This window comes from Crocodylus siamensis, chromosome 4 (genome assembly GCF_052110815.1).
Source record: "Crocodylus siamensis isolate JL-2025a chromosome 4, ASM5211081v1, whole genome shotgun sequence".
In the NCBI taxonomy this organism is placed as follows: Eukaryota; Metazoa; Chordata; order Crocodylia; family Crocodylidae; genus Crocodylus; species Crocodylus siamensis.
In genome coordinates, this window is record NC_143398.1 from 113,592,343 (window position 1) to 113,619,354 (window position 27,012).

At 45.7% G+C, this 27,012-nt stretch overlaps 1 protein-coding gene across 2 annotated transcripts in view; it reads left to right on the forward strand.

Annotated features, from left to right (window-relative positions):
* Nucleotides 1–27,012, forward strand: part of WNT5B (Wnt family member 5B) — an 85,692-nt gene that overhangs the window by 44,539 nt on the left and 14,141 nt on the right. Inside the window, exons 1-3 of one of the 2 annotated variants that reach the window (XM_090043433.1) lie at nt 11,868–20,688; nt 21,394–21,548; nt 21,639–21,886. In XM_090043433.1, coding sequence (XP_089899559.1) covers nt 20,533–20,688; nt 21,394–21,548; nt 21,639–21,886 — 559 coding nt within the window. In that variant the 5' untranslated portion in view covers nt 11,868–20,532. Of the gene's footprint in view, nt 1–11,867; nt 20,689–21,393; nt 21,549–21,638; nt 21,887–27,012 lie in introns of those variants that run through there. The other variant, XM_090043434.1, reaches the window with a different exon arrangement.

The window sequence follows — 27,012 nt, forward strand, 5'->3', positions numbered from 1 at the left end:
CCAGCAGAGCGCGGCCCGCTCCGCCCGGCCAGGCACTGGGCTCAGGGCTGCAGCGGGGTTTAGCTGGGGGGGGGAGGGGAGTGAGCCACCCACGGGTGTCTCAGTTCTGGGCATGCGTGCTCCTGTTCAGAACACATGTGCCCATTGTGGGGACTCGTGTCCATGTTGTGAGCACATGCCCCCGTTCTGAGCACGTGTCCCCATCGCAGTGCCAGGCCAATGTCGGACTGGGCCTCACCATAGGCCCATGGTGCCATCACTCGGGGGCAGAGAGCAGAGGGTGAAGTAGGGTTAAGCCTAGGGTTTCTTCCACCCTGCCTCTCTCCTTTGCAGCCTCTCTCACTGGAGATGTAGGCCACCAGTAGGCTTGTTTGCTTGGACTCTAGGTGGGCCTGGAGCCCACTGTCTGCAAGAGCTGGCTGTCCAAGGGCTTTTTTGGGCCTGCAGCCTGAGCCACTGGGCAGTTCTCTGAATTCACAAGAGGCAAGGGGTTTTACGGGGGATGTCTTCTGTTGGACCAGCCCTGTTCTCAGGATGATGTTAGACAGGCTCTTCAATGCAAAGCTGCCTTTGGGTCTGTAGTAACTTCGCGGTAACACCCCAGGCGCTCTTCCTTGCACGTAAGGTTTGATTGCGTGTTTGAGGCCTTTCTCCACCCCCACACACACTTTGGCCAAGGGACCCTGGTAGAAGACTCTAATCCAAGCTACACCATTGAAGTTGTTTGGGTTCCTCGCAGATGCAAGGGAGTTGCTGAGTGGATATGATGGCAGGTTCAGGACCTGAGTAGTCTTCATTTTTTTTTCTCGCTGGAAATAGCATTTTTTTAATTCTCACTTCAATGTTAAGATGATGAATAGTTTTTTGTCAAATTAAATAAAGCCCTTCACTCTGATCCACCAAAATGAGACAATATTTGATGTTAAGAGCAAGTGAAAATTGAATTGTAATGGAAGCCCTTGACACTAGCTCTTTCAAGCACACATATTATACACTCTCTAGACCCAGTCTGACAACCTGGGTTTATGCCCAGTAAAGGGAATACAACAACTTTAATGAATAAAGTCTGCAGGATTGAGACATACACATCGGGCCAAATATGAGAGATGCTAAGGCCATGAGATGGTGGGATACAAAGGAGGTATTGGGATGACTAGGATAGTTGCATTACTCATAATTAGCAAAGCTACAAGCATGTTAAATCAGCAATCCTGTATGAGTCTGAGTCCTAATGAAACCTTTATACCATTCAATCTTGTATCCTGTGTGGGCTACACTTCTTTAACCAAAAAGATCTAGCTTAGAAATGTTGTGATATATTTTTAATTACTATTTTTAATCACTCTACCTTGCAAGCTAGAATGGCAGAAAAATAATTAACGCCTTAAACATTACCCAGAATAGTGTACACACACACACACACACACACACACACACACACACACACACACGGTTGTCATGGTTTTAATATCTGCTATGTTATCCCTGGAGGCCCTGAAGTCCCCTTCTCTCCTGACTTGCAGCAAGTATATTTAAGTCCTAGTTGCTTACTGGGCATCAGACCCTGAATCTCTCTCTGGTCCAAAATTGAATCTGATCTTTGTACATTTAATCTTTGATCCATCATGTTTTAGTGGAGAAAGACAGAAAACATTTTTGTAAGAGGCTTTTACTTTATAGTTTATCAATATTCCAGCTCAAGAAAGTCAAAGTGCAGGTAGAACAGTCAAATGCACAGAAAAAAATGCAGTTTATCCCCTTTGATCACACATGACTCCATATTTTCAGAAATAAAGCAGCGTGTGGCATGTTTGCCATGATCTCATGTGGTGGAAATGCTTTGCTATATAGGAGGTGGCCGTCTGAGAGACTGTTCCATCCAGAATCTCTGCTGGCCTCGTGGGCACTCTGACTACTGATCTGTCCCCCTGGAACTGTTTCCGACATCCCAACCCCTCAAACACCTCCCAGCAGCCACTTTCTCGTTTTGAAAGTGCTTGCCACATAAAGGTTTCATTCTCCCTTCCCCACCCCACTCCCGATTACGGTGGTGTTCAGTGCAGGCGGGACAGTTTTTATTGGCACTAGTTCAGGAGGAGCTGTATAGCTAACTTGGGCTTCACCATTCGTGAGTAATTCATGCTATTGTCTATCCCCTATCTTGCATCATTGGGTATAGTTATGATGTCCATGCATCTTTCTGCACTTCTTGTCATAGTGCACCCCTATTTATTTCCCTTGCCTTTTAATTCATAGCACAACATTTCCAGGCATAGCTCAAATTAAATATTTAGGAGATAATGAATATAGAAACCTTTCCTGCAAGTGTTCCCCAGCCACTGAAATGGAAAAATTCAACCCAATCTTATCCACAGGAAATTCCCAGTTGATAGGGGCTCTCTTGCCAATGGGTGGTGGTTGTGATTCCAGGGGAATGATGACTTCTGCCTGTTTAAACAATGATGCCCATGTCTCTTTAACCCTCTTCCTCCTTTTGCTCCCTGCCATCCAGATCTAACCATAATCCAGTTCCTACCCCAATATATTCCATGCCCCATTTAATTCCCTCAAATACTGTCTTTAAACTGGCTCCTTGATAAGCTCCTTCCCTTTTGCTGTGACCCACATCACTGATGATGACAAAGCTGCCCTCATCCTTTCTTCTTTTCTAACACCTGAACTCTCCTTCCTAGTTCCCTTCAATCACTGGGCCCCAAATGCTGTGCTGTCCTGTGCTGAGACCCCACAGGAGTCTGAGAGGATCAGATGGACTCTGCAATATGGATGCTCACATTCATTCAGCAAAAAGAAGTTCCCTTTGAAATTCAGTAGGAGATGGGCACCTCTCTCTTTTGAGTCTTTTGGAAACTCCAGCCTTTATTCCGAAATAAAATCAAACCTGACCAGCACAAAACAACAACCCACACCCATGACTGAATCCTTCGCTTCTTGTGCAAGGCTTGCAGGGCCTCTCATGTGCTGTTGGTGTTGTATGATGGAGCAGTTTTTCAGCTAATGTGCTGTGCCTGCCTTATGTTAACTTGCCAGTCTCTTGAGGGTCTGTCTCTGCATGTTTTATTTGCCAGTGTGAGGCATTTCTCTGAGGTCTGTTCTACACTCAGTTTTCCCCAAATTCTAACTGGTTTGAATTGTAGTACAGACCACACTCCAGATGGCCAGAATCCTACTTAATGAGATATTTTTGGAGCAAGTTTGGACCTGTGTGTGGTGTGGTTCCAAATTATTTTAAAGTTAATTTAGATACACTTTTTTAAAATGAGTGCTTGGGGTAGTTTTCCCATACAGGCTAGACCCATGTGCTCTTCTTTCAGTGTGCTGGCTAGAGCCACAGTTGCCCTGGCTTGTTTCTCACAGGCTAGCAAAGAAAAGGTGCCAGCATGTTTTCTAGAGTAGCAGTGTCTCTTGGAAACCTTTTGCTCCTTTTCTATTTTTAGGTGAGGTTGACCCCATTCACGTTGGAGAGTTTTCCTACTGTTGATGATAAGGCAAGAGAGGCACTACAATGGGAAGGGGAGGGTGATGGGAGGGCTTTTTACCTTTTATTTTTCACATTTTCAGCAGAAATTATTCTTGAAAACACCTCCATAGTACAGAGTGCTAAACAGTATTCTCTATATTACAGTTTCTTGGTCAGAATGAACTAAGTCTGGTCTGCCATTCATCCACCATTACTGGGATGAAGGATATCATTCGATATATGAGGAAATGTAAATGTATATTAAGATTGTGGACCAAGATTTAGATTTAATATCTCAGTGCAAACACCAGCTCTGAATTTGGACCATGGTGGGTTTTGAGGGGAGAAGCAGGGTTGATGTTTTTAGTTTTTCAATTGTTAACCAGTGAGCTTAGAAAAACATAATCATGCCTACAGGAGGGAACATGCTTTCAAGGTTAGAGCGCAGGAGTGCACCAGGAGTTCTGGGTTATATTCCCAACTTTGCTGCTAAATCTCTATGTGACTAGCAGACACCGGGAACGACCTATGTGTGAAGATCTGTGTGAAGAACAAAAATAATATTCTATGAGCCATCTGACTGCTGTGGTAGACATGGTCTATGTGTGCATCTCATCTGCTCCCATGTGACTGGATGCTCTTGTGGCTAAACCAGATAACTGGGAGTGTGGAAACCGGGGCCATGACCACAGGAGGAACTCTTCCTTTCCATGTATGATCACTTTCTTTCCTTGCCTTTCCTGTGAGTGCTCATATATTAACAATTGCAAAGTCTGTGAGAGATGTGAACGAAAAGGTCTGTAGAAGTGCAAGTTATAAAATCCCAAATGGTAACACTCATAATCCATTCAATGATGGCCTTCGTTGGAGTGAAGCTGCATCACTCTTTTTTTCTTAGTACCAAAAAAAGATCAGAGAAGAAAAAATAGTAGATGACATAGCAAGTATTAACAGCCATAGCTTGAAAAGTAAACAAAGTAGTCACATAGCAATCATCTTCACCAGTCACAGACCTTCCTCTATAATGGAAGCCTTGCCAACTTGAACTTAAAAGAGTAACTCCTGTATTTTTAGTAAGCTTAGCATCTGCAGCACTTCTACCCTGAGGGTGATACCTACCATTCTGGCTAGTGGGTTACAGTCACATAGCTAGGAAATGTGACCAGCCTGGGGTGGGCTGTCCTGGCCACTTAGTTCAGAATGAAACACTAAGAGCCAAACTCACTTCTGGCATAACTCCACTGAGTAAAGTGGATTAAGCACAAACCTGTGTAAATGTCCATGTCCCACCCTTGGGGAAGGGACTGTGGGTAAAGCAAACCACTTTTGCATGCTGCCTATACAGCCTTTGTACTGACCAGCAGAAGCTGGGTTGGCAAGATGGTAAGTGAAACTTAAAGCTGCTTCCCTCTGGCTAAAGGGAGTGCAGGCACTTTTACTACCATCTGCTATTTCCCAGGTGAATCGTGCCTGAGTAAATAGGACAAGCCTTGTACAGGGAAGTATAAATCACCTATCTCTGCATTAGCACAAATAGATCTGGCCCACAGTGGGAGGAATGGGTTTGTCTCTGGAAGGGATAAATGTAGCCCTGCAGCATTTAAAATAAGGCATTTTTATATTCTTGGACTATACAGAGTTGTTAGGTTTTAGCTATTAACTTCTCCCTCTCTCCAGCAGAGCCATCACTACATTTCTAGATAGTAAATTACATTCTAAAATTGGTGGCTCACTAGAATTGGACAAAGTTAAGTCTCCTGCCCTGTAAGTATTGGCTCCAAACAAACATCGGAGAGGAAACCTGGAAAACAGGACAGTGCTATTCTGGAAACGTGCTGTGAAAATCCGTGTAACAATTAGAGCTCAGCAAAGAAGAGCAAACACAAATGGAAGGTATATAATACAATGTATAATCTTAAACCCACCATTGAACTTGCATTCACATTGGCTGGAGGAATCTTAGTTTGACACTTTTTTGCTCCAAAAAGAAAAAGTCAGTCCAGACCTTCCTGGTGTTAGATACACCAAACCATCAGAACCTCCACCCTCCACCCATTCATTTCTGACTCTTCCTCTTGCTGTGTCGAGACCCGCCCTAGGGAGAGGTGCTGTTTAGGGACCGCATGCCCTCATACTTCTATTCTGCAGAAACAATGATACCTCCACTTGGGCTATAAAATTCCCGGAAGCGTGCTAGCGTTCCTTGTGCATCAAAATACCTGAAAATCCCTTTGTAATGGTATGTGCATATGTGAGCAGATGAGTGGATGTGGTGAGTCGGGGTGGGAGGTGGTAATGTAAAAGGGTAGAACACCTGACCTGTGTTCTGCATTGGTTTCTCACTTCAGATGATTTCTGTTTTCTCCCTAAATGCAAAATAATCTATTATTTTCAGCAGTGGCATAACTAGGCTGGGGCAAACCTGGGCACTTACTTGCATGGGCCTACCATGCCCCAACTCAGCCAGTCTTCAGCACATTCATTTTGGCTAGGTACAGACATTACACATAAACTGGTTCAAACCTGTAACAGAACAGATGTTCAGTGCATATAAACCAGTTTGAAAATGGCTGAAACTTGTTTGAGATAAACCTAGTTGAATGTAGTATTAGACTTAACTGATTTGGGTCAAATCAGTTTATGCGATATCTGTCCCAGACCCCTTCCTGGTTTAACTTAAACTAGACTTCTCCTGCATCCCAGGTGCTTTGCAGCCCTGGGTGGGGCTCTCAGCTCCAGTGTGCTGGGCTGGCCCCACTCCTCTGCTTCCTGGCTGGAGCTCCAGCAGAGACAGCAGGCACAGCAGCATCTGCCTGGCTTCCCTGTGCCCCCCCCACCGCACTTCCTGCTCAAGCAGGAATCTGCCCCCTCCCCTCTCCCACAGCACAGACTGTAGCCAGCATGTGGTATGCTAGCTAATGCTGAGAGGTATCTGTGTAAAGCAGACAGGACTGTTGGCTTAGGGCTTTTTGGCGCTAATCAAGAGGTAGCTGGTAATGTCCCTCCATTCCTTCCTTGGAAAAAGCTGTTTAAGAAGAGCTTGAACTAATGAGAGAGGCTTTTGTTTTGCTGATGGGTTGATAAATGCTCTGTTATCAACTCCCTGTGTAACTCTCTGCTGGCTCCTTGGCTGGTCAGGAGCAGTGGGGGGGAGGGGATGGGCCCTTCCCTAATCAGAGCGTTCTGCCCACACACCCCCTAAGCTCAGTACAGTGGAAGGGCAGGGAAGGGAGGGCTAGCTCAAGCACCCCTCATCTGCAGGCATGGACCTGCATTTCTTCAATCCAGAGGGGATGTCTAAACAGTTATAAACTGGTTCAGCCTAGGCAGGCTAGACTAACCTGCAAAGATTGAATCAATTCAGGCTCAAACTTTTTGAATGTCTGTCCCTAGCCCATATGACAAGCCATTTTCCTGTGTAGTGAAAGCATCAAGTTCCTTTAGTCTGCACTGCCCCAGATTTCCAAAATGGACATGGGGAAGAATCCAAGTAGAAGTATTTCTTCACCTGCAAAAGGACTGAATTGTGGGAAACAACAGGTCTCTTACTGCTTTACCAACCAAACCTTCCATTTCTTCCTAGCCCTTGTGATTGCTAATGTTCCACACCTACCCAGTAAATTGAGCCTGTTTCATTCTGGAATCTGTGAATCTTCTCAAATAGAAAGTTAAGATTATTCCTTAATGCTTTGAAGCAGAAAACAAGATTCTGAAAGATATTGAAACCTGTGAAAATATTGGTGGAATAAACATGGGTATCAGGATTTGGGAAACAACAAGTGAGTAATAAAAAAATCTTTGTATATCTATTAAACCTTTCATTAAAGAATCTGAGAGCTCTTTACAACTTTTAAACCTCACTATACTCTGGTTAATTAGTTTGGTATTATCACTGTTTTATCTATTTGGAATCTGGGGCACAGAGCACTTAAGGGCCTGGTTTTGATAGCTGATTAGCACCTGCACTATGATTTCATTGACAGCAAGAGGGAAAAAAAAATGGTTCCTGGCTTCTCTGAAAATCAGGCTCAGGTTGTCCCAGACTGAACACACAAAAATTGAGGCTTACAAATTGAGTAGCCATGTCTGAAAACATAAGCCTAAACAACATTTTTAAAGTCCATATGCTGAGTATGTGGCAGGGCCAGGCATCTGGCAAAGATTTCTTAACTCCCTGCTGATGCCTAAGCCAGTGGTTGTCAGAGAGGTGGTACTCTGCCATGGCAGGGTTGGGTGGCCTGGCTCCGCATCAGTCGTTAGGATGGGGATAGGGATTCCACAGCAGAAGTACAGGAAGGGGTTCTGTGACTTTAGGACATTTGAAAACCACTGACCTAAATCACAAAGCCAGTCCCTTGCTCTGTTTCAATAGAGCCAAGAGAGCAGGGGCCTTTGAGATGATCAGTTGGCCACATAGCTGTATTTTCACTAAAGTTCACATTCTTCCATCAAATTCCCACACTGAATATTCCCAACTTCCTATTTTCCTTTAGCTATCCTAGCAAGGCATATCAAATATGCAAATGTTCAAGCACGCACACACATACACATGCTCTCCTTGAAGCACCCCTCAGAGTTTGTCTTGGATGCTTGTTTTACTCTAACTCCTCTGAACCCCAAAGTGACTTTAAACTTTTTTTTTTTTTGGTTAACCTCTGTATGAAACTCTCTCTCCCTCTCCCCCCCCCTCCCCTCCCTGTTTTTTAAGAGCGTGTGGCTTCACTTACACTTTGCCAGATTCCCAAAGACCTGTATACTAGGAGCACCATGTAAATTAAAACCTATTATTACAACACAGAAATGTATTTTCAAACACATTCCGCAGATGTTTTTCTGGAACATAGTCTCAGTTACACACTTGCACATGTTGTTGAATCCTGCAGTGTAATAAATAAGTAGGTTACTGGGATGCACTTGCACAGTGCTAGTTACATAAGGAACTCACCATGGTCTGCAGATGGGGAAATGGAGGCATGGAGAACTTAACTAATTTGCCTAGGATCAGAAAGCAAATCAGTAGCAGAGTTGGGAGTAGAATTTCTGAATGACAAGGTTCTTTGGGTGAATCTGATATCTTTTATTAGACCAACTTAAATAGTTGGGGGAAAAAATTGTAAGCAAGCTTTTGGGTTTAAAAACCCTTTGTCAGGCTGAGGAAGTTTCTGCAGTTGGTGTGTGCTCTTCTTGGATGGAAGAAAAAGGAACGAAAAATGGAGTGAATTTCTGAACGGCCTTTTCTCTTTGATCAGTGGGCGTGTTCCTTCCTGTCTAATGAATCCCTGAGTGCAAACAAAAGGCACCCCGCATGCCAGCTAACTCATACCTGTGTAATATCAAAGGGAGAAAGGACTTTCCATTCTAAAAGCAAGTCTCTGCTTTAAGTTAGGAAACTAGCTATTAGCCACAGTGATCGAGCCACATGTATCAACAAGATTTCTTGTTTCCTCGGGTATACAATCCAGAAGCACTAACTCATTTGTTCCTTCTCCCCTCTCACTTCACCTCTAAACACATATTTTTTTACACAGATTTTCTCTGGATTACATGACCTCACAAAAATGCACATGCAAATCCTCCTGCAAACTGTATGCATGCCTTTCCTCCAGCAAACCACCCCTTTCACCACTTGACACAAATACACTTAATTTCCACCGGACAACCATTTATTTCAGTGGAAGAATATTAACCTGTGTTTCATCAGAAACCCAGACTTCATTCCAGATCAGTACACACTGGATTACATTTTCAGAAGAATGTGGGGTGAGATTTGGAAATATTTAGCATTTGTGGTCTATGCCAGATTATCCAAAGGGCTCAGTTCCCATTTAGACACCTAAACGAAGGCTGAATTTTCAAAAGTGTAACCGGCAGCTTGGCTTGTGCTTGTAACATTTATATCCAAATGTTAGTAGTCACTGGGCGTGTCTACACATACAATTAATGCTATTTGTCTTTACTGTATAGTAAGTTTACTATACAGTAAACTAATTTACTGCACAGTAAACCCCTGCATGTGTAGACAGTGATGCTTTACTGCTCAGTAGATTAGTGTACTGCACACTAAAGTGCCTCATGTAAAGAGAGTCTTCTGAAAACCTGGTAATTTATTTCAACATTTAAAGAGGAGGCAGGTTCTTCTGAGAAAACGGCCCCTGTGGGAGGGTTAAAGAGAGAACTGCATCCCATGTCTGTCACTATGTTTAGATGATAGTTTCAAGTTGTATCAACTGGCTTTGCTGATAGCAAAACAAAATCTCACACAGGTCAATCACAGCTGTGGGAAAAGAGCTGGCTTGCATTCTGGCCTCTGCAACACCAGCAAAACTGTCAGTATAAAACTCAGACTGATGGAAGAAACAGAGAGAGCCAAACTAGTGGTTCTGATCCCAGCGTGCTTTGTAACAAAAGAGCTCTCTGGACATGCAAACTGGATCTGAATGTCACTGAAGAAGGAATCAATCACCAGAGAGAAAAATGCACTGGCATCTTTAGTTGTTTTTCAGATTTAGCTCTGAATTTTCTTTTCTTTCTTTAAGAACAGAATTTCAGGGCCAGATTTTCAAAGAGGGAACTGCCAGGTATTACTGCAAAACCCTTACATGTGCAAAGCAGGTCATTGTATGCAGAGATTCCTTTATGTGTGAATGTATTCATGCCTCTGTAACTACCCTGTTGCATCTTGATGTTGACACATTAAGCTTTAAAGGGCAAGGTCAGTACAAAAAAACAAATGGGTATAAACCAGCCATGAATAAATTTAGGTGGAAGTTAAAAATAGGTTCCTAAACATTAGAGCAGTGAGGTTCTAAAGCAGCCTTCCAACTGGAATAGTGTAGAGGAAAAAACTAGCTTGTTTGAAGACGGCTTGCTTAGTTTGGGAGAGGAATGTGTTGTGTTGTCCTTGATAGCAGGGGGCTGCACTGAATGACCCAGGTGGTCCCATTCAGACCTGCCTTCCTGTTGTTTGGCTTTCTCTGCACAAGAAACTAGTACTGCTTGAAATAAATCGTTTTACAAAATTATTTATTTAAATGGCTACAAGCCCCCAACTATGGATACTCTTAAGGTATTTTAGTTGAAGGGCTGAACTATACATATGCCTGAAGACGAATATTTGTGCCCGAAAGCTTGCATTTTTTCCAATGGTTTAGTTGGTCTAATAAAAGATGTTACATTTACCCAAAGAACCTTGTCTGGACTATACACAAACACTTTGACAAAACTGGAACAGCTCTAATTCACATATCTAGTCATTCTGGTGCAATTTTTTGGGAACTCTTATTTTGGCATAAAGTGCTGCTTCCACTTTGCAATCAACATAATCAAGAGCTAAACAGGCCACTTTTATTTTGAAATAACAGCAAATACCTACTAATCTGCACTGAAATAGTTGAGGGTGAGAATTAAAATGGATCTTGTTATTTTGGTACAAGTTTATGCGTAAACTAGATCTAAAAGTATCTCATATTGATTTGGCTTAAGGTTACTGTTTATTCGCTTAAAATAAATTAGTGACAGTCTTAAACAGAATGGGACACTCCACACAAGGCTGCATCTACATGAGTGGCAGATTGCGCATTTGTTACTGCACAGTACCATCCCCACACAGTTTTTTACAGACACTGCTGTGCAGTAGCAATGAGCTACTGTGCAGTAGCAAGGATCGACTTGTGCAGTAGCGTCACGTTGGGGTTAGTGCTTGCCAATGCTCCTGCACAGTAGCATCTCCTGTAAACGTGCCCGAAGGGATTTAACTGGGTTTTCAACTTCATTAGTTCAATGGAAAGAATGTGTCTTGTGTCAGCCACACCTTATTTTTTTGTGTTCTGGTGTTTTGTGTCAATGTTTTTATTCTACAGCAAGTTTTAAGTATGCTGTGCAAATGGGGGTTTCCTGTGCTTGGGAAACACGGTGCCAGAAAGCAGAAAGTCACAGTAAATGAGATGGTTCATTTGAGGTAACGGTAGCATTAATTCAAGTGTATCTTCCTTTTTACTTTTGGGGCTAATGCTTTTTCTCTGAACAAAAGAATCATTTTGCAGCCAGAGGATTGAAATGGAGGAGGGAGATTTTTATTTTGGTGCAAGTGCAGTGAAGCATTTAAGCACCTGTATATAACTCAAGCATATGTTTTAGCTCTTTGCTGAATTGGGGTGATTTATCCTAGCTTTGCCACAGATTTCCTGGGTGGCCTTAGCCAGGCCTTTAGCCTTTCTGTGCCTGTAAGAGGAAAATGATAATGCTGACTTCATGGGTTTTGGGAGATCTGACTCATAAGGTTTGTGAGCTTTTGCTTCCAGCAGCATTATTATTTTTATTATACTGATTTTTACAGCAGTATCTCTGAAAGCTTTAAAGGGGTAGAGAGGATGAAAGAGAGAAGTTACATTCAATTAGGATTTTTAATGGCTTAATATTTTGCAGGCTCATTAGCATCTGTTGCCATTTGTCAGATATTCACACAGATTCACAGAAGTTTAGGACTGGAAGAGACCTTGTGAGATCATTGGGTCCAACCCCCACACCCTGCTGCTCTGGGCAGGAAAGACTGCTGGGGTCAAATAACCTCAGCAAGGTGTGTATCCATTTCCCTTTGGAAGATCTCCAGGGTAGGTGCTTGCACCAAAACCTGCTGGGAGTCTGTTCCAGATATTGTTCGTAATTGTTTCCATTTTGGGGTCAAACCAATTGCCATATCTGAGATCAGAAGGAATTTTACACCATGGTAAGATTGGTAAAGACTGGGTTTGCCTTCCTCTGTAGCAGGAGGCATGGTCCTCTGCCCAGGGCCTCTTGAAAATATAGTAACATTTTAGAGGAGCAGGACATTGGCTGCCATGGTTCTCCTGCTTTACCTGTGGCAGATTAGGGTGTTAGGTCTATGTTGTGTCATGGTTGAGGGCACTTTACATAAAGTGCAAATTATGTTTGTATGGGATGGTGTGGATAGGAATGATCTAACTTGGGCAGTGGGTTGGACTAGATGATCCCTTCCAGCCCTAATTTTCTATGACTCTGTCTTAAAAAACCTGGGGCTTGGTCCTGTAAGATATTAGAAGGGTTCATTACCATCAGCTCCAACTGACTTCAACTGAAGTTTCACATGCTGAACACCTCCAGGAGTGGCTCACAATACCTTTGGAGGAGCAAGAAAACCTATGTAAGGTCATCTAGCACGTTCCCTTTCTCTGACCTGTTCTTGAATCTCTGCAGAAGAACTTACCATATTTTACTTTCTGCATGTTTATAATGTACAAAACTGTGTCCTTACTCTCTAGCCTCATCTTAAAGGTGACTGATGTATTTATTACCTGATAGAATCTGAGATCACATCTCTGTGTTCAACAGGTCTCCAGCAGAGCAGCGAGTGGTATTTCTTATACTATTGGAGGGATCCTTTAGTGTATATAATCAACTGCTAGAGGCAGAACCTCAGTTCCCATTCTCAGCTGCTGGTAAATGGGGAGGAAATTATGTTCAGCTAGTTTACTCTTTCTCTCAGTTTTTTCCCTCTTTAAAAGGTTAACCTGATCAATCCTCTACCTCAGTTTAACACACATGAAAGGTACCAGGTAGTTGGCCTTAAGGACCGGAATCGTTTGTGTATAGAACACGGATGGCAGCTGGCAGCAGCACTGCAAATTTCCCAGCCCTGTCTTAAACCAGAGGTCAGTCCTGCCTGATGTGATGCGTCTCTTCTCCAGTGTGAGGAGAGCTCTGAAGCCGTCTGAAGAGGGGTTAGTTAGTGGAAATTGGTAGCTTGTGTGACTGGAAACTAGACTGGGACTCTAAATACAAACAGTCAGATGGTAACATTTTACTTTTTAAAATACGTGCATTTAGTAATTTTGTAGGCTACACATGCACATTTTGTGACTGATTCACAATCTTAAATGGTTTATTCATTTTAGTAAATAAGACTAAGTAGTTTTCAGTCTGGGTTTAGAGTGAATATACAGCTCCCCCAAAAATACAGGCATTCTCACAGCAACGGAAATAAGTAAAGTTCAAAGGCTGGGCTGAATGCATCTCATCCATGAGTCCAGCATTCCTAATTCAGGTCTTCTGGACCTATACTTAGCTGGGGTCTCATGGAGGAAACATGAAAGTGGGACTTAAGTCCCCTACAGTCAGAATGGAGGAACGATTGAATGTAAACGGGTTCCAGACTGGTGTACAGTGGTCATACCATCTCTCCCACTCTCAGATCCTGAAGCTGAGGACACAGCCCAGATGCTCTGAGCCCTAGTGGCTCTTAGGTAGTAGGCTGTTCTAGGAAAATGTTGCAATTACAGGAGAACCTTGGCTATTTCAGTTTGAGTCAACAATTTGGGAAGAGAAAAGGTATTTAAAAGCTTCCTATCCACCCAGCCTCCAGGGCTTGGCAAAGGAATAGAGGAACAAACAATCAATCCTGGCCTTCATTGACTTGCTGTGTGACTTTGGGAAAGTTGCTGAATCTCTTTGTGCCTCAGTTTCCACATTTGTAAAAATTATTAAAAAGAGGAGGTGGTAATGGTACTTAGTTGGAGGTAAAATAATTGGAGGTCTAGGTAGAAGTGTTAAGTATTAAGATGACCTTGTATTTTTATCCAGCTTTTCTGACTGCAGTGTTGTTTTTTACTGTGTCTCTTAAAGTTTTCTCTAAAGTTTATGGCACTGGACATGGTCAGTGACTGAATACTGAGCTACACAGACCCTGGCTCTGATCCACTATGGGGATACACTATTGAGCTTGCATCATGGGTCGCATGGGGAGAGTGTTCCTTCTTGGACCACTAGACTTGAGTCCTGCCATAAAATATCCCAGCTTTATCCCAGAGTTGGCTACATTTAGCAGATGAAGTGATGCTGTTGCAGGTGATCTTGATATATGGCTTGTAATATATTGTGATTGAATGGGATTATAGCCAGAAATGTTTACATGCACCTGTATACTTCTATACAGGCATACCTCGTTTTATTGCGCTTCGCTTTATTGTGCTTCGCAGATATTGCGTTTTTTACAAATTGAACGTTTGTGGCAACCCTGCGTCGAGCAAGTCTATCGACGCCATTTTTCCATCGGCGCCATTTTTCCAACAGCATTTGCTCACTTCAAGTCTCTGTGTCACATTTTGGTAATTCTCGCAATATTTCAAACTTTTTCATTATTATTATATTTGTTATGGTGATCTGTGATCTTTGATGTTACTATTGTAATTGTTTTGGGGCGCCACGAACCGCGCCCATATAAGACGGCGAACTTAATCGATAAATGTTGTGTGTGTGTGCTCAACCGACCGGCCGTTCCCCCGTCTCTCTCCATCTCCTCGGGCCTCCCTATTCCCTGAGACACAACAATATTGAAATTAGATCAATTAATAACCCTACAATGGCCTCCAAGTGTTCAAGTGAAAGGAAGAGTCACACATCTCTCACTTTAAATCAAAAGCTAGAAATGATTAAGCTTAGCGAGGAAGGCATGTCGAAAGCCGAGACAGGCCAAAAGCTAGGCCTCTTGCGCCAAACAGTTAGCCAAGTTGTGAATGCAAAGGAAAGGTTCTTGAAGGAAATTAAAAGTGCTACTCCAGTGAACACACGAATGATAAGAAAGCGAAACAGCCTTATTGCTGATATGGAGAAAATTTTAGTGGTCTGGATAGAAGATCAAACCAGCCACAACATTCCCTTAAGCCAAAGCCTAATCCAGAGCAAGGCCCTAACTCTCTTCAATTCTATGAAGGCTGAGAGAGGTGAGGAAGCTGCAGAAGAAAAGTTTGAAGCTAGCAGAGGTTGGTTCATGAGGTTTAAGGAAAGAAGCCGTCTCCATAACATAGAAGTGCAAGGTGAAGCAGCAAGCGCTGATGTAGAAGCTGCAGCAAGTTATCCAGAAGATGTAGCTAAGATAATTGTTTTTTTATACATAATGCTATTGCACACTTAATAGACTACAGTATAGTGTAAACATAACTTTTATATGCACTGGGAAACCAAAAAATTTGTGTGACTCGCTTTATTGCGATATTCGCTTTATTGCGGTGGTCTGGAACCGAACCCGCAATATCTCTGAGGTATGCCTGTACTTTTTCCAGTAAGAAGCTAGCTTACTCAAACAATTATGGCATTTTTAAGTACGCTGGTTAAAAATGGTGTATCCTACCTAGTATCTGGATCTACATGGGCTGCTTTTAACAATATTATTTTTTCACTATATACCTCCATTCTTTGTTTACTTGTGAGACTGAGTAACACAGGCCAGAGGCAGCTCAGTAAAGGAGAAGCAAGGTAGTACGGAAAGAAAATCTAGATATGCCACAGAGGCTGCCTAGTGCTGAGGTGTAGCAGGCACAATATGAGCACCCCTAAAAAATGGAAGTACCAAAAGAAGCAGAAGCAGAAATGTGTGCAGAAGCAGTTTGATAGGAAGACCATCTCCTTTTTGTGGAAATGGACAGATTATATAAAGAAGCAGGGGAATATCATGGCAAGGCAGCCAGGTCTGGAGGATCTGTGTCTGGAGATATTTTCAGGAGATTTTATTACACCCTGATTAAATTCAACCTGGAGCTGGAATAGTGTAGTCAGCTCTGGTAGTGTTTGGCTAATAAAACCTAAAGACAAATAAAACAAAGCATCAGCTTAGATTCAGAAAAATTCACAGGGAAGACTCCACGGTTGCTACAGAGCTATCAGATGAAGAGTATCTATGAGAACAGTTGAAGAGCACAGGCCAGGACAACCAGAGGAATCGACAGCTAGATAGAGTGCTGGGTGGTAGAGATACTGTGGCCTCAAGAAATGAAAAATAAATTAATGAATGCCTACTTGTTCTAACATAAGCTTAGACGAAATAGTGGGAGGGCTAATTTAGACATCAATCCTGAGTCTTCCACCAAAAGAGTGGTAAAAACAAGTGGCTGCTGGAACCTTGTCTACACCAGGGCTCAAGGCACCCTGTGATGCCTCTCATAATGGAAATTCAGAGTTCCTGTGACAGAGATTGAAGCGTTCTGGCTTCAGGTGAGTATATATGCGAGTCTCCTTTCTAGACAATGGATCCCTAAGAATCCCTGCTGGTTCCTGATTTCTTCATGAGAAACTTTATTCATCAGGGGAAAAAAATGTGTCTGTTGCCAGTACTGGGAGGGACAGAGGAGTCATCTAAACCACAGTATGTGCGTGCTCTTGGATACATTGAATAAACCAATAGGAAGAAGCATTACACCAGGGTCATGTTGCGAGAGAGGCTCAGATCTTAAGGGAGGAATGTGTCACCAGTCCCTCCCAGTCTGAAAGAAACTGAACAAAATGCAGGAATGATGCAAATTACAATGGAAAGAGATTTTTTTTTTTCTTTCACCACTGTTTACAACCCATGATAAGGCTATGTGTCACTGTTGGAAGCCCCAAGTGCAAAACAAAGAGGATAAATTTGCATGAGCAATTCTCCTTCTCTAATTGCTCAGGGCAGGAGTTCAACTTTTTTTCATAATGTGTGCTGAATCTTAGCAGATGGACATGGACAGTCCCTGGCCTATCTACAGCCATGGAACTTCCATCTTCCTAATGCAGCAGTAGGAATACTAGGAAAGTAGCGATGGATTTTCTACTGCATTTAATGAAAAAGAATGCAGTTCTCAAACTCTGATGCTTCAAGTTAGTTGCCTGAATCCATATGCATCATCTCTGAAAATCAGGCCCCTTATTTAGGTATCTAAATAGGACTAGAAGTGCCACTGTAAATTATCACAAGTTATTTTTTAAAAGTTTGCAGTAAAGAACCTGAAGACAACTTCAGAAGCAAGAAAGAGAGAGTTTAAAAACATGGTCTAATAGCTTTTTGCAGACCTCCACCCAAGTGGTCTGCATCTCAAAGTTTGGGAGCTGCTGTCAGAGGTCAAGCACTTTATCTGAGACCATAAACACAATCAATAAAGAAGTTATCTTTAGGATCTGAAGGGGGAATCACTTTCACAATTCACATTTTAAGTAAACAGAACTGTTGGGCTACCTACCTCTGTGCAACTGTAATCACAGCAGAATTCACAGCTGCAGGGTTACTTCTTTGGAGCATCTGGTATGGGCCACTGGGTTTTATTTGGTTTTGGTGTTGTTACTGAATTTCTGTTCCAGAATCTGTTAGCCAATATGCTGCTGCGGTGGCCTGTATACAAGTTAAAGAACACTGAATACTGCAAATTTGCTTTTCAATACATTTATTTGTATCTACAGCAGATTTCAATAGGCAGTTACACTGGCAATCTACAGTGAAGCACCAAGCCATACTAAAGCTGATGCAGGGGTCTGAGATCTAAGTGTGCTAGAGTTTCCATTAAAACAACATTGCTAATGTCTGTCTTTATGTATATTTTGAAGGTTTGGGTAGGCTTTTGAATGCTAAATCTGTTAGTTTGTGGGTTAGATTCACTAATAAAGTTTAAAGAAAAGCATTCCAAAAATGAAAGCCAAGCCATATAGTTTTATATAACAAATGCATTACTTTGAAGACAGCTTTATTTTCAGATAACACATTTTAAATGTTATATCATACAACTAGAACAATGCTGCAAAAAGACGTGCAGTTAAAAGTAACAGTGCAAGAGGCTGCAATCTAGTCTATTTAAAGCAGGGTTTCTGTGCATTGATTTGCTAATACTGAGGAAGAAATAATAGGTTTAAATAATTCTGGAAGCTGCTGAATACTTATCTCATATTTCAATTGAAATTTAAAATAGTGTTGTTTTTGCAACGTTTTGTTCTGTCCAAGTTTAAGATGGTTTCATTCTAGTGAAAGCTACTGGATTACAGCAGTACTATAGTTTACAGGACAGGAGCAGAGGCAGCAATACAGTGTTCTCCCTGCTGCCTTGCTTGTGCCTCAGTCAGGAGGCAGAGAGCTCAGTGTCCAGGCCTACTTGATCCTTGTACTTTTGGACAAGAGTGCCAAAAATTGACATGTGTATGTCACAGGCTGGAAGGTGGGATAGGGGTGTGGGGGGAGGGGCAGCCAAATTGTACTCTACAATACCCACTAGGAACTGGTGGCAGAATATTGGGGTGGATGTCTCAGCGTTTTAGCCACTATGGCCATTTCTATGGTTCTGAGCTTCAAAGTGAAGATCACTGCTTTGTTTTCAGATACTGACTATTGGGATGCTGTTAGTGAAACATAGGATATTTCTGTTACTCCTCATCAGCAGCTTTGTTTAAATATTAATAAGTAACCATTAAGAATGCAATAATGAATGCTTTTGACTTGTATCACCTTTCATTCAAAGATCTCAGAGACGCTACAGACTTTAAGGAGCTATGCCTGACAGCTACACTATGTCACAAATTAAGGCCTGGACCTAAAGTCAGAGGAAGTCTGTTAGTTCCATCATTGTGCTTTAGATTTCTGCAGTTTGTATGCCCACAGATACAGAAGTTCACATGCATGTCCTGTCTGTGAGCCTTTGTGAAAATGTATCAGCTATCCCATTCCCACTTGGCCAGTAGGAAGGGTCAGGAGGATGGCTTGTGGGGAGCCCACAGTTCATGCCACTCCCATTCTTCCAGGACGGGGCTCTCCAAGAAGTGTTGGGTTATGATAGAGCTGAGAGTTACTCCTCTCCTGGGATAAGTCTTTTATGTGCTAGAGCAAGGGGGTGCAAAATATGGCCTGCAGGCTGGATCCAGCCTACCAAGTGATTCTGTCCAGCCTGCAGTCAGTCCCTTGGACCCACCTGCCCAGGCATGGATGGCAATCTGGGCAGTGGCATGTGTGGCTAGTTGAGCTACCCCGGGGCATGGAGCTATCAGCTAGTGCAGAGTGCAGCCCACCCTATCCCTACCACAGCTCTTGGGCGTGTTGGGAGCTGTAGTCTGTGGACCCAGGCAGCACGGAGGTGGGGTGGGGGTAGTGTGGTAGCCAGATTTGCCTTCCTGGTGGCCCCCACAGCAACAACCCATTCCAGCTGCCACTGTGACTGTTGCCATTGCTACTGCCAGACCTGGCCCCAGCTCTGCTGCCCATGCATCCCAGCCCATCCACCCTGTACTCACTGAGGACCACTAGACAGAGCAGGTGGGCAGGCAGGGTTTCCATGGAGACTGACCTGGGAAGCCCCGTGGGCAGGGTGCGCTTTGCTGGGTGGATGGGGTAGGGCCACAGGTGAGGAACAGCATCTGGGAATGGGACAGGCAGATGGGGCCAGGATCATAGGATGATGACAGCACAGGGCTGGGGCCCGGGGCAGAGCCACAATCTGCTCCCTGCATGTCCCTGCAACCGATAGGATCAGCTGGTACCTCCCCCAACACTAGACAGCTGTCATGGGGAGCCAAACCTGGGTCAGCACCTTAGGCCCACCCCAACAGCTCACCAATACTCCTTAAGTGGCTCTCAGCCCAAATAATTGTCCACCCCTGAACTAGAGCACAGTGCACATGAAGACTCTTCTTTCTTTCTTTCTTTCTTCACTGCTGTGAAAGGGGAGGGGAAGCTTTCAGTAAGCAGACATTCTCTCCTCCACCAGGGAAGAGGGGTTTCTGAACCTGAAGCTGGCTAGAAACTCTTCTGGCAACATCATACCCCCTCTATGCCGATTCCTCACTTGTCATGGACGAGCCATGCGTCCATGCACATCTTCCTTCCTCCCCAGACTGGAAGAGAGAAACTTTCCAAGCTGTCTATCACCTATAGAAACAGACCCATCCTGTCCCCTTTTCGCCCCTTGTGGCCCCTCCATCACACACAAGGACATGGTAGGAAGAGGGAAGGGATATAAGATGTGAATAATGTAGCCCTGTTTTCTACTAACATGAATCCTGCTGTGCCTGGGCAGTGCATCTCGCCTCCTTTCGAGGTTGCGGGTCACACAAGGCCTTTTTTGTCTTGGGACTAGTTCTGGCGTTTGGCAGCCTCACATCTGCTGACCAGGTGAGACAGGTCCCCAGGTGCAGGTACAGCACATCTGGGCTGTGGAGGAGGCAAACGCCGGTACAAACAAACACAGCAACTGCACTGTAGCGGGCGAGAGGAATTCAATAAAAAATACTTCGGCGGTCTGAACTGCTGAGCGTGGTGATTAATGTTCCCGGTGGTGTTTATGAGAAAGGCAGGTCCTTGCAGAGCTTGGAACAGACACGGTGTGGTCACAACCTGGCAGTCACTGGAGGGGAACTGGGCATTCAGCCTGCTGAGGCCTTGCAACCTCGCTGCAGAACTGCAGCTCCATGGCAGCAAGGTCAGGCCTGAGCAGGTGACGGGGCGGGTGGCTGTAGGGGTGCCGGGAGGCTTTTGCTGGAGAGGTGCCCTGGCTGTGGGAGGCGAGAGGGCGACGGGGGGCAGAGGTTGGGCAGGCCACTGGGACCAGGCACTGGGGTTCGCAGGCCTGGGAGGTGGTGGTGGGTGATGGCAGGGAGGCAGACTGGGGGGCCTGGGGAGGGAGCTGGGAGGGGAGGGGGGGGGCATGTGACTGGCCTTCCTGAGCAAGGATGGGGGAGGCCTTTGGACACCAGGAGCCCTTTGAAGCCCCCTGTGCCTGTACCAGCGCCACACCCCTTCCCTCTATAAAGCCATTAGACTCTCTCTGGTGCCAGCCCTATCTCTGCTGCATCTCTTCCCCCCCGCAGCAGCCGGCCCTCTTGCGCCTGCCTCCAGCCGGGGGGGCCGGGGTAGCGCGGGGTCCTTTGAAGGGGAAAGGCTGTTTGCGGGCTGCCGAGGAGGGCTGCCCATTTCCGAGGGGGCTGTGCATGACAAAGGGCAGGGAGCGGCTTCTCCCTTTGATCTGGGGGGGCCTCCCCTTCCCCTCACACGCCCCCCCAGCAGACCCCGGGCGGGCCGGGGGGCCGGGGCGCGGGCCAATGAGAGGCGGCGGAGGGCGCAGCCGGCAGGTCCCGGGGCCGGGCCGGGCCCGCGCGAGGCTCCCCTGTCGCCGCTGTCGTTGCAGGGAGCCGCGCCTCGGAGCCCGGCGGCAGCGCGACGGCTGGTCCCGGGACGCCGCGGGCGGCAGGGGCGCAGGATGGGCGGCGGGGCGCGCCTGCTGCTGGGCGCCGCCCTGCTGTGCGGGTGCTGCCCGCTCCCGGCCGGCGCCGGCTCCTGGTGGTGAGTGCCCGACGGGGGGCGGAGGGCACCGGGCTCCCCCTCCCCTGGGCTGCGCGCCCCCCGGCCCCGCTGACGGCGCTGCCCCCGCAGGTCGCTGGCGCGGAGCCCGGTGCGGCGGCCCGAGCTGTACATCATGGGCGCGGCGCCGCTGTGCGGGCAGCTGCCGGGGCTGTCGGCGGGGCAGCGCAAGCTGTGCCAGCTCTACCAGGAGCACATGGCCTTCATCGGCGCCGGGGCCCGCCGCGCCATCCAGGAGTGCCAGCACCAGTTCCGCCTGCGCCGCTGGAACTGCAGCACCGGGGACGCCGCCTCCGTCTTCGGCCGCCTCGTCCGCATCGGTGAGCGGGGCCCGGCGGGCGGCGGGACAGACCCACACGCAGCGCCCGCACCTCGCGCCTCCGCCCCGCGGCCGGGACCAGGGCTCTTCCCCGGCAGCACTGCCCCCGTCCCTGCCCCGCATTGCTGACCCCAGCCATGACTCCCCCAGCCAGCACTTCCCCATGCCACCCCACCCCACCCCCCTCTCCCCGAATCGCTGCTCTCCATCCCTCCCCCGACATCACTTCTCCAGCCATTACTTTCCTCCATCCCACCTCACCCCACCTTACTCCCCCATCACTGCCCTTCCTTCATCCCTCCCCCCGCATCACTTCCTCTAGCCATTCCTACCTCACCACATTACTTTCCCATCCATTGCTCCCCCCATCACTACCCCCTATCCCAGCCCACCCCCTCCATTCCTTCCCCTGCATCACTCCCCCAGCCATTACTGCCCCCACAATCACTTCCTCATCCATCACTTCCCCGCAGCCATTACTTCCCCCATTGCTTTCCCCCTGAACCATTACTTTCTCCACCATCGCTAACCCCACCAGCCACCACTTCCCCACATTGCTCCCCCCACCCTGACATTGCTTCCCCAGTCCTGGGAGTCAGGGACCCAAGACTAGGTGCAGAGGGAAACCCGAGGTGCTGCATTTGCCCAGTCTCAGAAGGAGCAGGGTGCCCTGAGGGAGACATCCCTGAAGCAAAGCAAGAAGGCTCCTTGCCCGGATGGGCCAGCAGGCACCCATGCCGGCACAGGTGGAGTGGCAGCAGATTACTGCCCCTTCCCACCTGGTTGGGGTGCTCCTTCCCTGGCCAGGACTCTCTTGGGGCTTCAGAGAAAGCTGGGTGGGTACCTTGCTGGGCTCTTCCAGTCCCAGGGGGAGGAAGGTCCCCACAGGGCGGGCACAGGCGCTGCAGATGGATCGGGAGAGCTGAGAGGAATCCATGCCTCAGGAGAGTGAGTCCTGGAGGGAAAGGTGGCTTTTGAGGAGGATGAGAGAAAAGCCCCCCTTCCCACAGCCCTGCCTGCACCTCTGCTGTTCCCTCAGTTGGATCCAGGGCATGACAATGATGTTGCAACAATGCAGCAAGGGCAGAAAGAGCAGGGGAGCAGCAAACTGGGAAGAGGGATCTGAACTAGATAATGAAGGATGGGTTGAAGGCATGGGAGGTCCTTCCCCTCTTGGAATTTATCCTGTTACTTGAATTAGGTCCAAATTTGGGTTGAGGGAGGAAAAGTGGTGGGTCTGCAGTTAGGTGCCAGGGATAGGTGTAGCTCTTACTGGCAACTGTAGTGGGTGTTTCTGCTTTCAAAGGCTCCAGTACATATAGTAGCATGGGAATGTATCTAGGCCCCGTCTGGTGATAAGGTGTGATGGTTGGTGGTGACATGATTTGTCACTTCTTGGCCTTTTGGCTCAGATCAAGTTTAGCTGCCACTGAAAGGTTAGTTTCTAAGCAAGTGACTTGATCCTGGTCCCTTTGCCTTAGTCCAGTAGGAAGTAGGAAGCAGTTTTCCATTTCGGGTTCGTATTCCCATCCAAATTGAAAACACTGGGGAAGGAAGTTAGATATGTGTTGCCGAAGTCAGCTTTAGGGTGTCATGAATTTGTTGACCAATATTATCTAGTTCAGCAGTTCCCAAACTCTAACAGATTGCACACCACCAATTTAAAACTATACAACCTTAAGTACCACCAGCAAATTTTTGTCATATAAAGTAATTGTAATGAATCTGTTAATGTGTACCGCTGACAGGTTGTCTGAGTACCACTGGTGGTACCCATACCACAGATTGGGAACCTCTGATCTAGTTCTTTGTGAAGAGTTAGTGCACGGGGTGATGAGATTTCTGTTGTTTTTTTCTCCTGAGGCATACGTAGTTTTGTCCTGTCTGGTTTTTCATTTGGGAATCTTTCGGAAGTTCAGATAAACTGTAAAAATATTTTGCTTTTGTTTTATTTTGGAATAGAAAGCAAACCATTTTGATCTCAGAAGTGGCATGTTGGTTGTAAAGTTGGCTTTGTGCTGTGTACTCTCACTTTCATCCTCTAGGGCCCAGGTCAGGACTATGCAGCCTTGTTTCTTTCTGATGTTCGGGTGACTTGAAGGGGATAGAAACCAAATGTATTCTTTTGTAGGGGGGTACCCCCAGTGGTAAAAGGGCATGCCAGTGTGTGGGTAGGGGAAAGCAGAGATAAGTATTGAAGAAGTTATATGCAGAATACAGTGCTCATAAAAATTCTGGGCTGCCTGCTGCAAGTGGGATATAAAAAATCCCAGCCCTGGGCTGAGCTGAATTATGCAGGGAGCTGAACCAGTCTGCTCAAGTCCAAAATCAGGCAAGTGTACAGGTGGTGTGAAACTGCCCTTTCCCTTCACTCTCATATGACAGCTTGGTTTGGCTGCAGGTCAAGAAATCAGGGGTCATAATTTATGGTTAGTCTGCATTCAGTGCGTCTACCTTAGTTTTGTGTATTTTACAGTGGTGAAGCAGTCAGATTTTGTGGAAGAATTTCAAGCACTGAAGCTTGTCTTTTATTCTTCTCAGTGACTGTGTTTCTGTGAGCATTTTTTTTTTAAGTTTTGGTCTAGCCTGGTCTCTGGTTAGTGAGGGACAGAAATTACCCTTCAGAAATTGCTCCTTGTGCTATCACTAGAGAACTCATACATTCCTTTCAACTGCATTTCTTCAGGGGAGGCATAAAGCAGCAGATAATATAGCATCAGAGTTTGCTGCTGGGAGTATATTCTGAGAAGAAACCATATTCTGTCCCCACCCCAGCATAGTTCTGCCTGCCTGGTTGGGCTGTTCCCTGTTACCGAGTCAGCCCTATCATTTCTAGAGTTGGTAGGTTTCATGAAAATATTCTGGGTCTTGATTTGCTTTATCTTTTCCCTTTCCCTTTTCAGCACAGGGTGGGGGGGAAGACTGACACAAGAAGGTAGAAGGAACTGATAAGAAAAAAATCAGAACAGTTCTCAAATTTTTTTGTTCAGTTGGAAACTTTAAATAAAGCAAACACTTTCTATACACAATTTGAAATAGTGTCATTTCCTTTAGAAATTATCAGGTCCAATTACCTTTGCTTTACCCTCCCCACTGAGTTCAGTTCTGTCTCCTCTCTCCTCTTGTTTAATTCCCTTAAATTTGTTTCCCATTTGAGACTAGAAAGGTGCATATACAGCCAGTATTTTCCAAGTATTCCCCATAATCATTGGATCGGTCCCATCCCAGGATCCCCATGGTGGGTTATTCTCCATACTTTCTGTAGTAAGCAGTGACCACTGGAGGGCAGCAGAGCTTCAAAGAGGAGGCACCAGAGCTCCTCCTGTGGACACAGCTATTCTGGCAAAGCTGTAGTTTGTACCATTATAGTAAAAACTTTCCCTATAAGCCAGGGGTGTCACAGATACAGCCTGTGAGCTGGATCCAGCCCAGAGGTCCATCATCTAGCCCCTGGTGCTGCTCGTGGGTCCTGGAGTTGACACAAATGCTGCATGAGGTGTGTGCTGGATTGTCCGGCACGTGGACTGGCCCCAAGCCAATCATCCTGCATGCGGGGCCTGATGAGTTTGACACCCCGACACAAGCAAAGCAAGGCATACCAGTAAAAGAACAGGTTCGCCATTATAAATGCATTGCCACAGTGATATTGGTTAAGGTTCACACCTCTTCAAACCCCACACTTGTCAGCCTTGTTGGAAGAACTCTATAGTGTACAACTTGGCTTCAGTTAGAGCAGTTTGCCTTGAAACTTTTCTCAGTTAGTGTGGTGCCCCTCACAGTCCTGCCTTTGTCTTGGGTCATTAACCACTGGTGATAAGTTGATAATAACAATGGTGCAAAATGTATATGCATTTTGGAACAAGGGGACACCCAAAGCACTGACACAGTCCTATTGAGGGAGCTTACTGACCTCCTTTGTTGCTTATGAAGTCTACCTAGGGTATTATTTATTTATTTATTCAATTTACGTGACACCCTTCCAAACAAAGGCTCAGGATAGCTTACAATAAAAACGGATAACTTACGAAACAGTAGAATATCAAGAGAACAAAACAGCTCAAGAGCTGTGAAAGGGAATTGGAATATAAACAGGGACCCCCTAAACAGTAGTTCAGCTTAGCTTTGTTTGCTAAACACCTGCCCAAACAGGTAGGTCCTACAGTTTTTCTGAAACCTCTGGTGCACGTCAAGAGGGAAGTGAGAGCTGAGGAGTGACTGCTGAGAATGACCTCCCACACATTTTTGCCAAGCAGACTTGGCGCACTGCCAGTACTTGTAGGAGGTTGCGCTTGGCTGGCCTTAGGTTTCACTATGGGGCATAAGGGAGAAGGTTATCCCTTAGGTATGTAGGGTCCAGACCATTGAGGGCCTTATAAATCAAAAACAGCACCTTGAATTGCACCCAGGAAGCTCTTGGGAGCCAGTGCAGCTCTGGAGCACTGGAGTTATGTGGTCAAGGCAACTTTGATCAGCAGGTGAGCTGCCACATTCTGCAGCAGCTGCAGTGAATGTATGATGGTCTTCAAGGCCAGCCCTACATATAGCACAGTGGAGCAGTCTAACCTCAAGGTTACAAAGCCATCGGTGATTGGATGACATTACAATATGATTGAGAGTATTAGGGGTTAATTTGGTACTGGGGCTGGCTCTCGCAACTGTTCATGTTTAAAATACTCATTTAAATGAAGCATCGGTAATAATCATTGTCTAGCATCTGAAGGCTGTTTGTTGGCACGTAAGTAATGGCTTGGAAAGTGTCAGTTCAGTACTTTGGTGTACTGAGTGGTGACAATACAGCATGTAGATGGAGACATCCATACCCCAGCAGGCTGTAATGTCAGCTGGACAGGCAATACGACTCAGATAGAAAGTAGGTCATCTGACAAAGCAAGCGTTGAGTCCCTCCCCTTAATGCTCATATGTTTGTCACTGAAGTCTCTGCTGCATGAGAGAATTTATGGAGACGTTTAACTTGGGCTTTGTCTACACATGAATCTTTATAGCTTATATGAATAAATGGCGTTCCTTGGACTAGTAGAGTACTATAAATATAGTTATATTAGGTGTAAGAGTAGCTTGTTTTGGTTAAGGTTAAAGCAATTTCGCATTTACTTTATTTAAACAAAA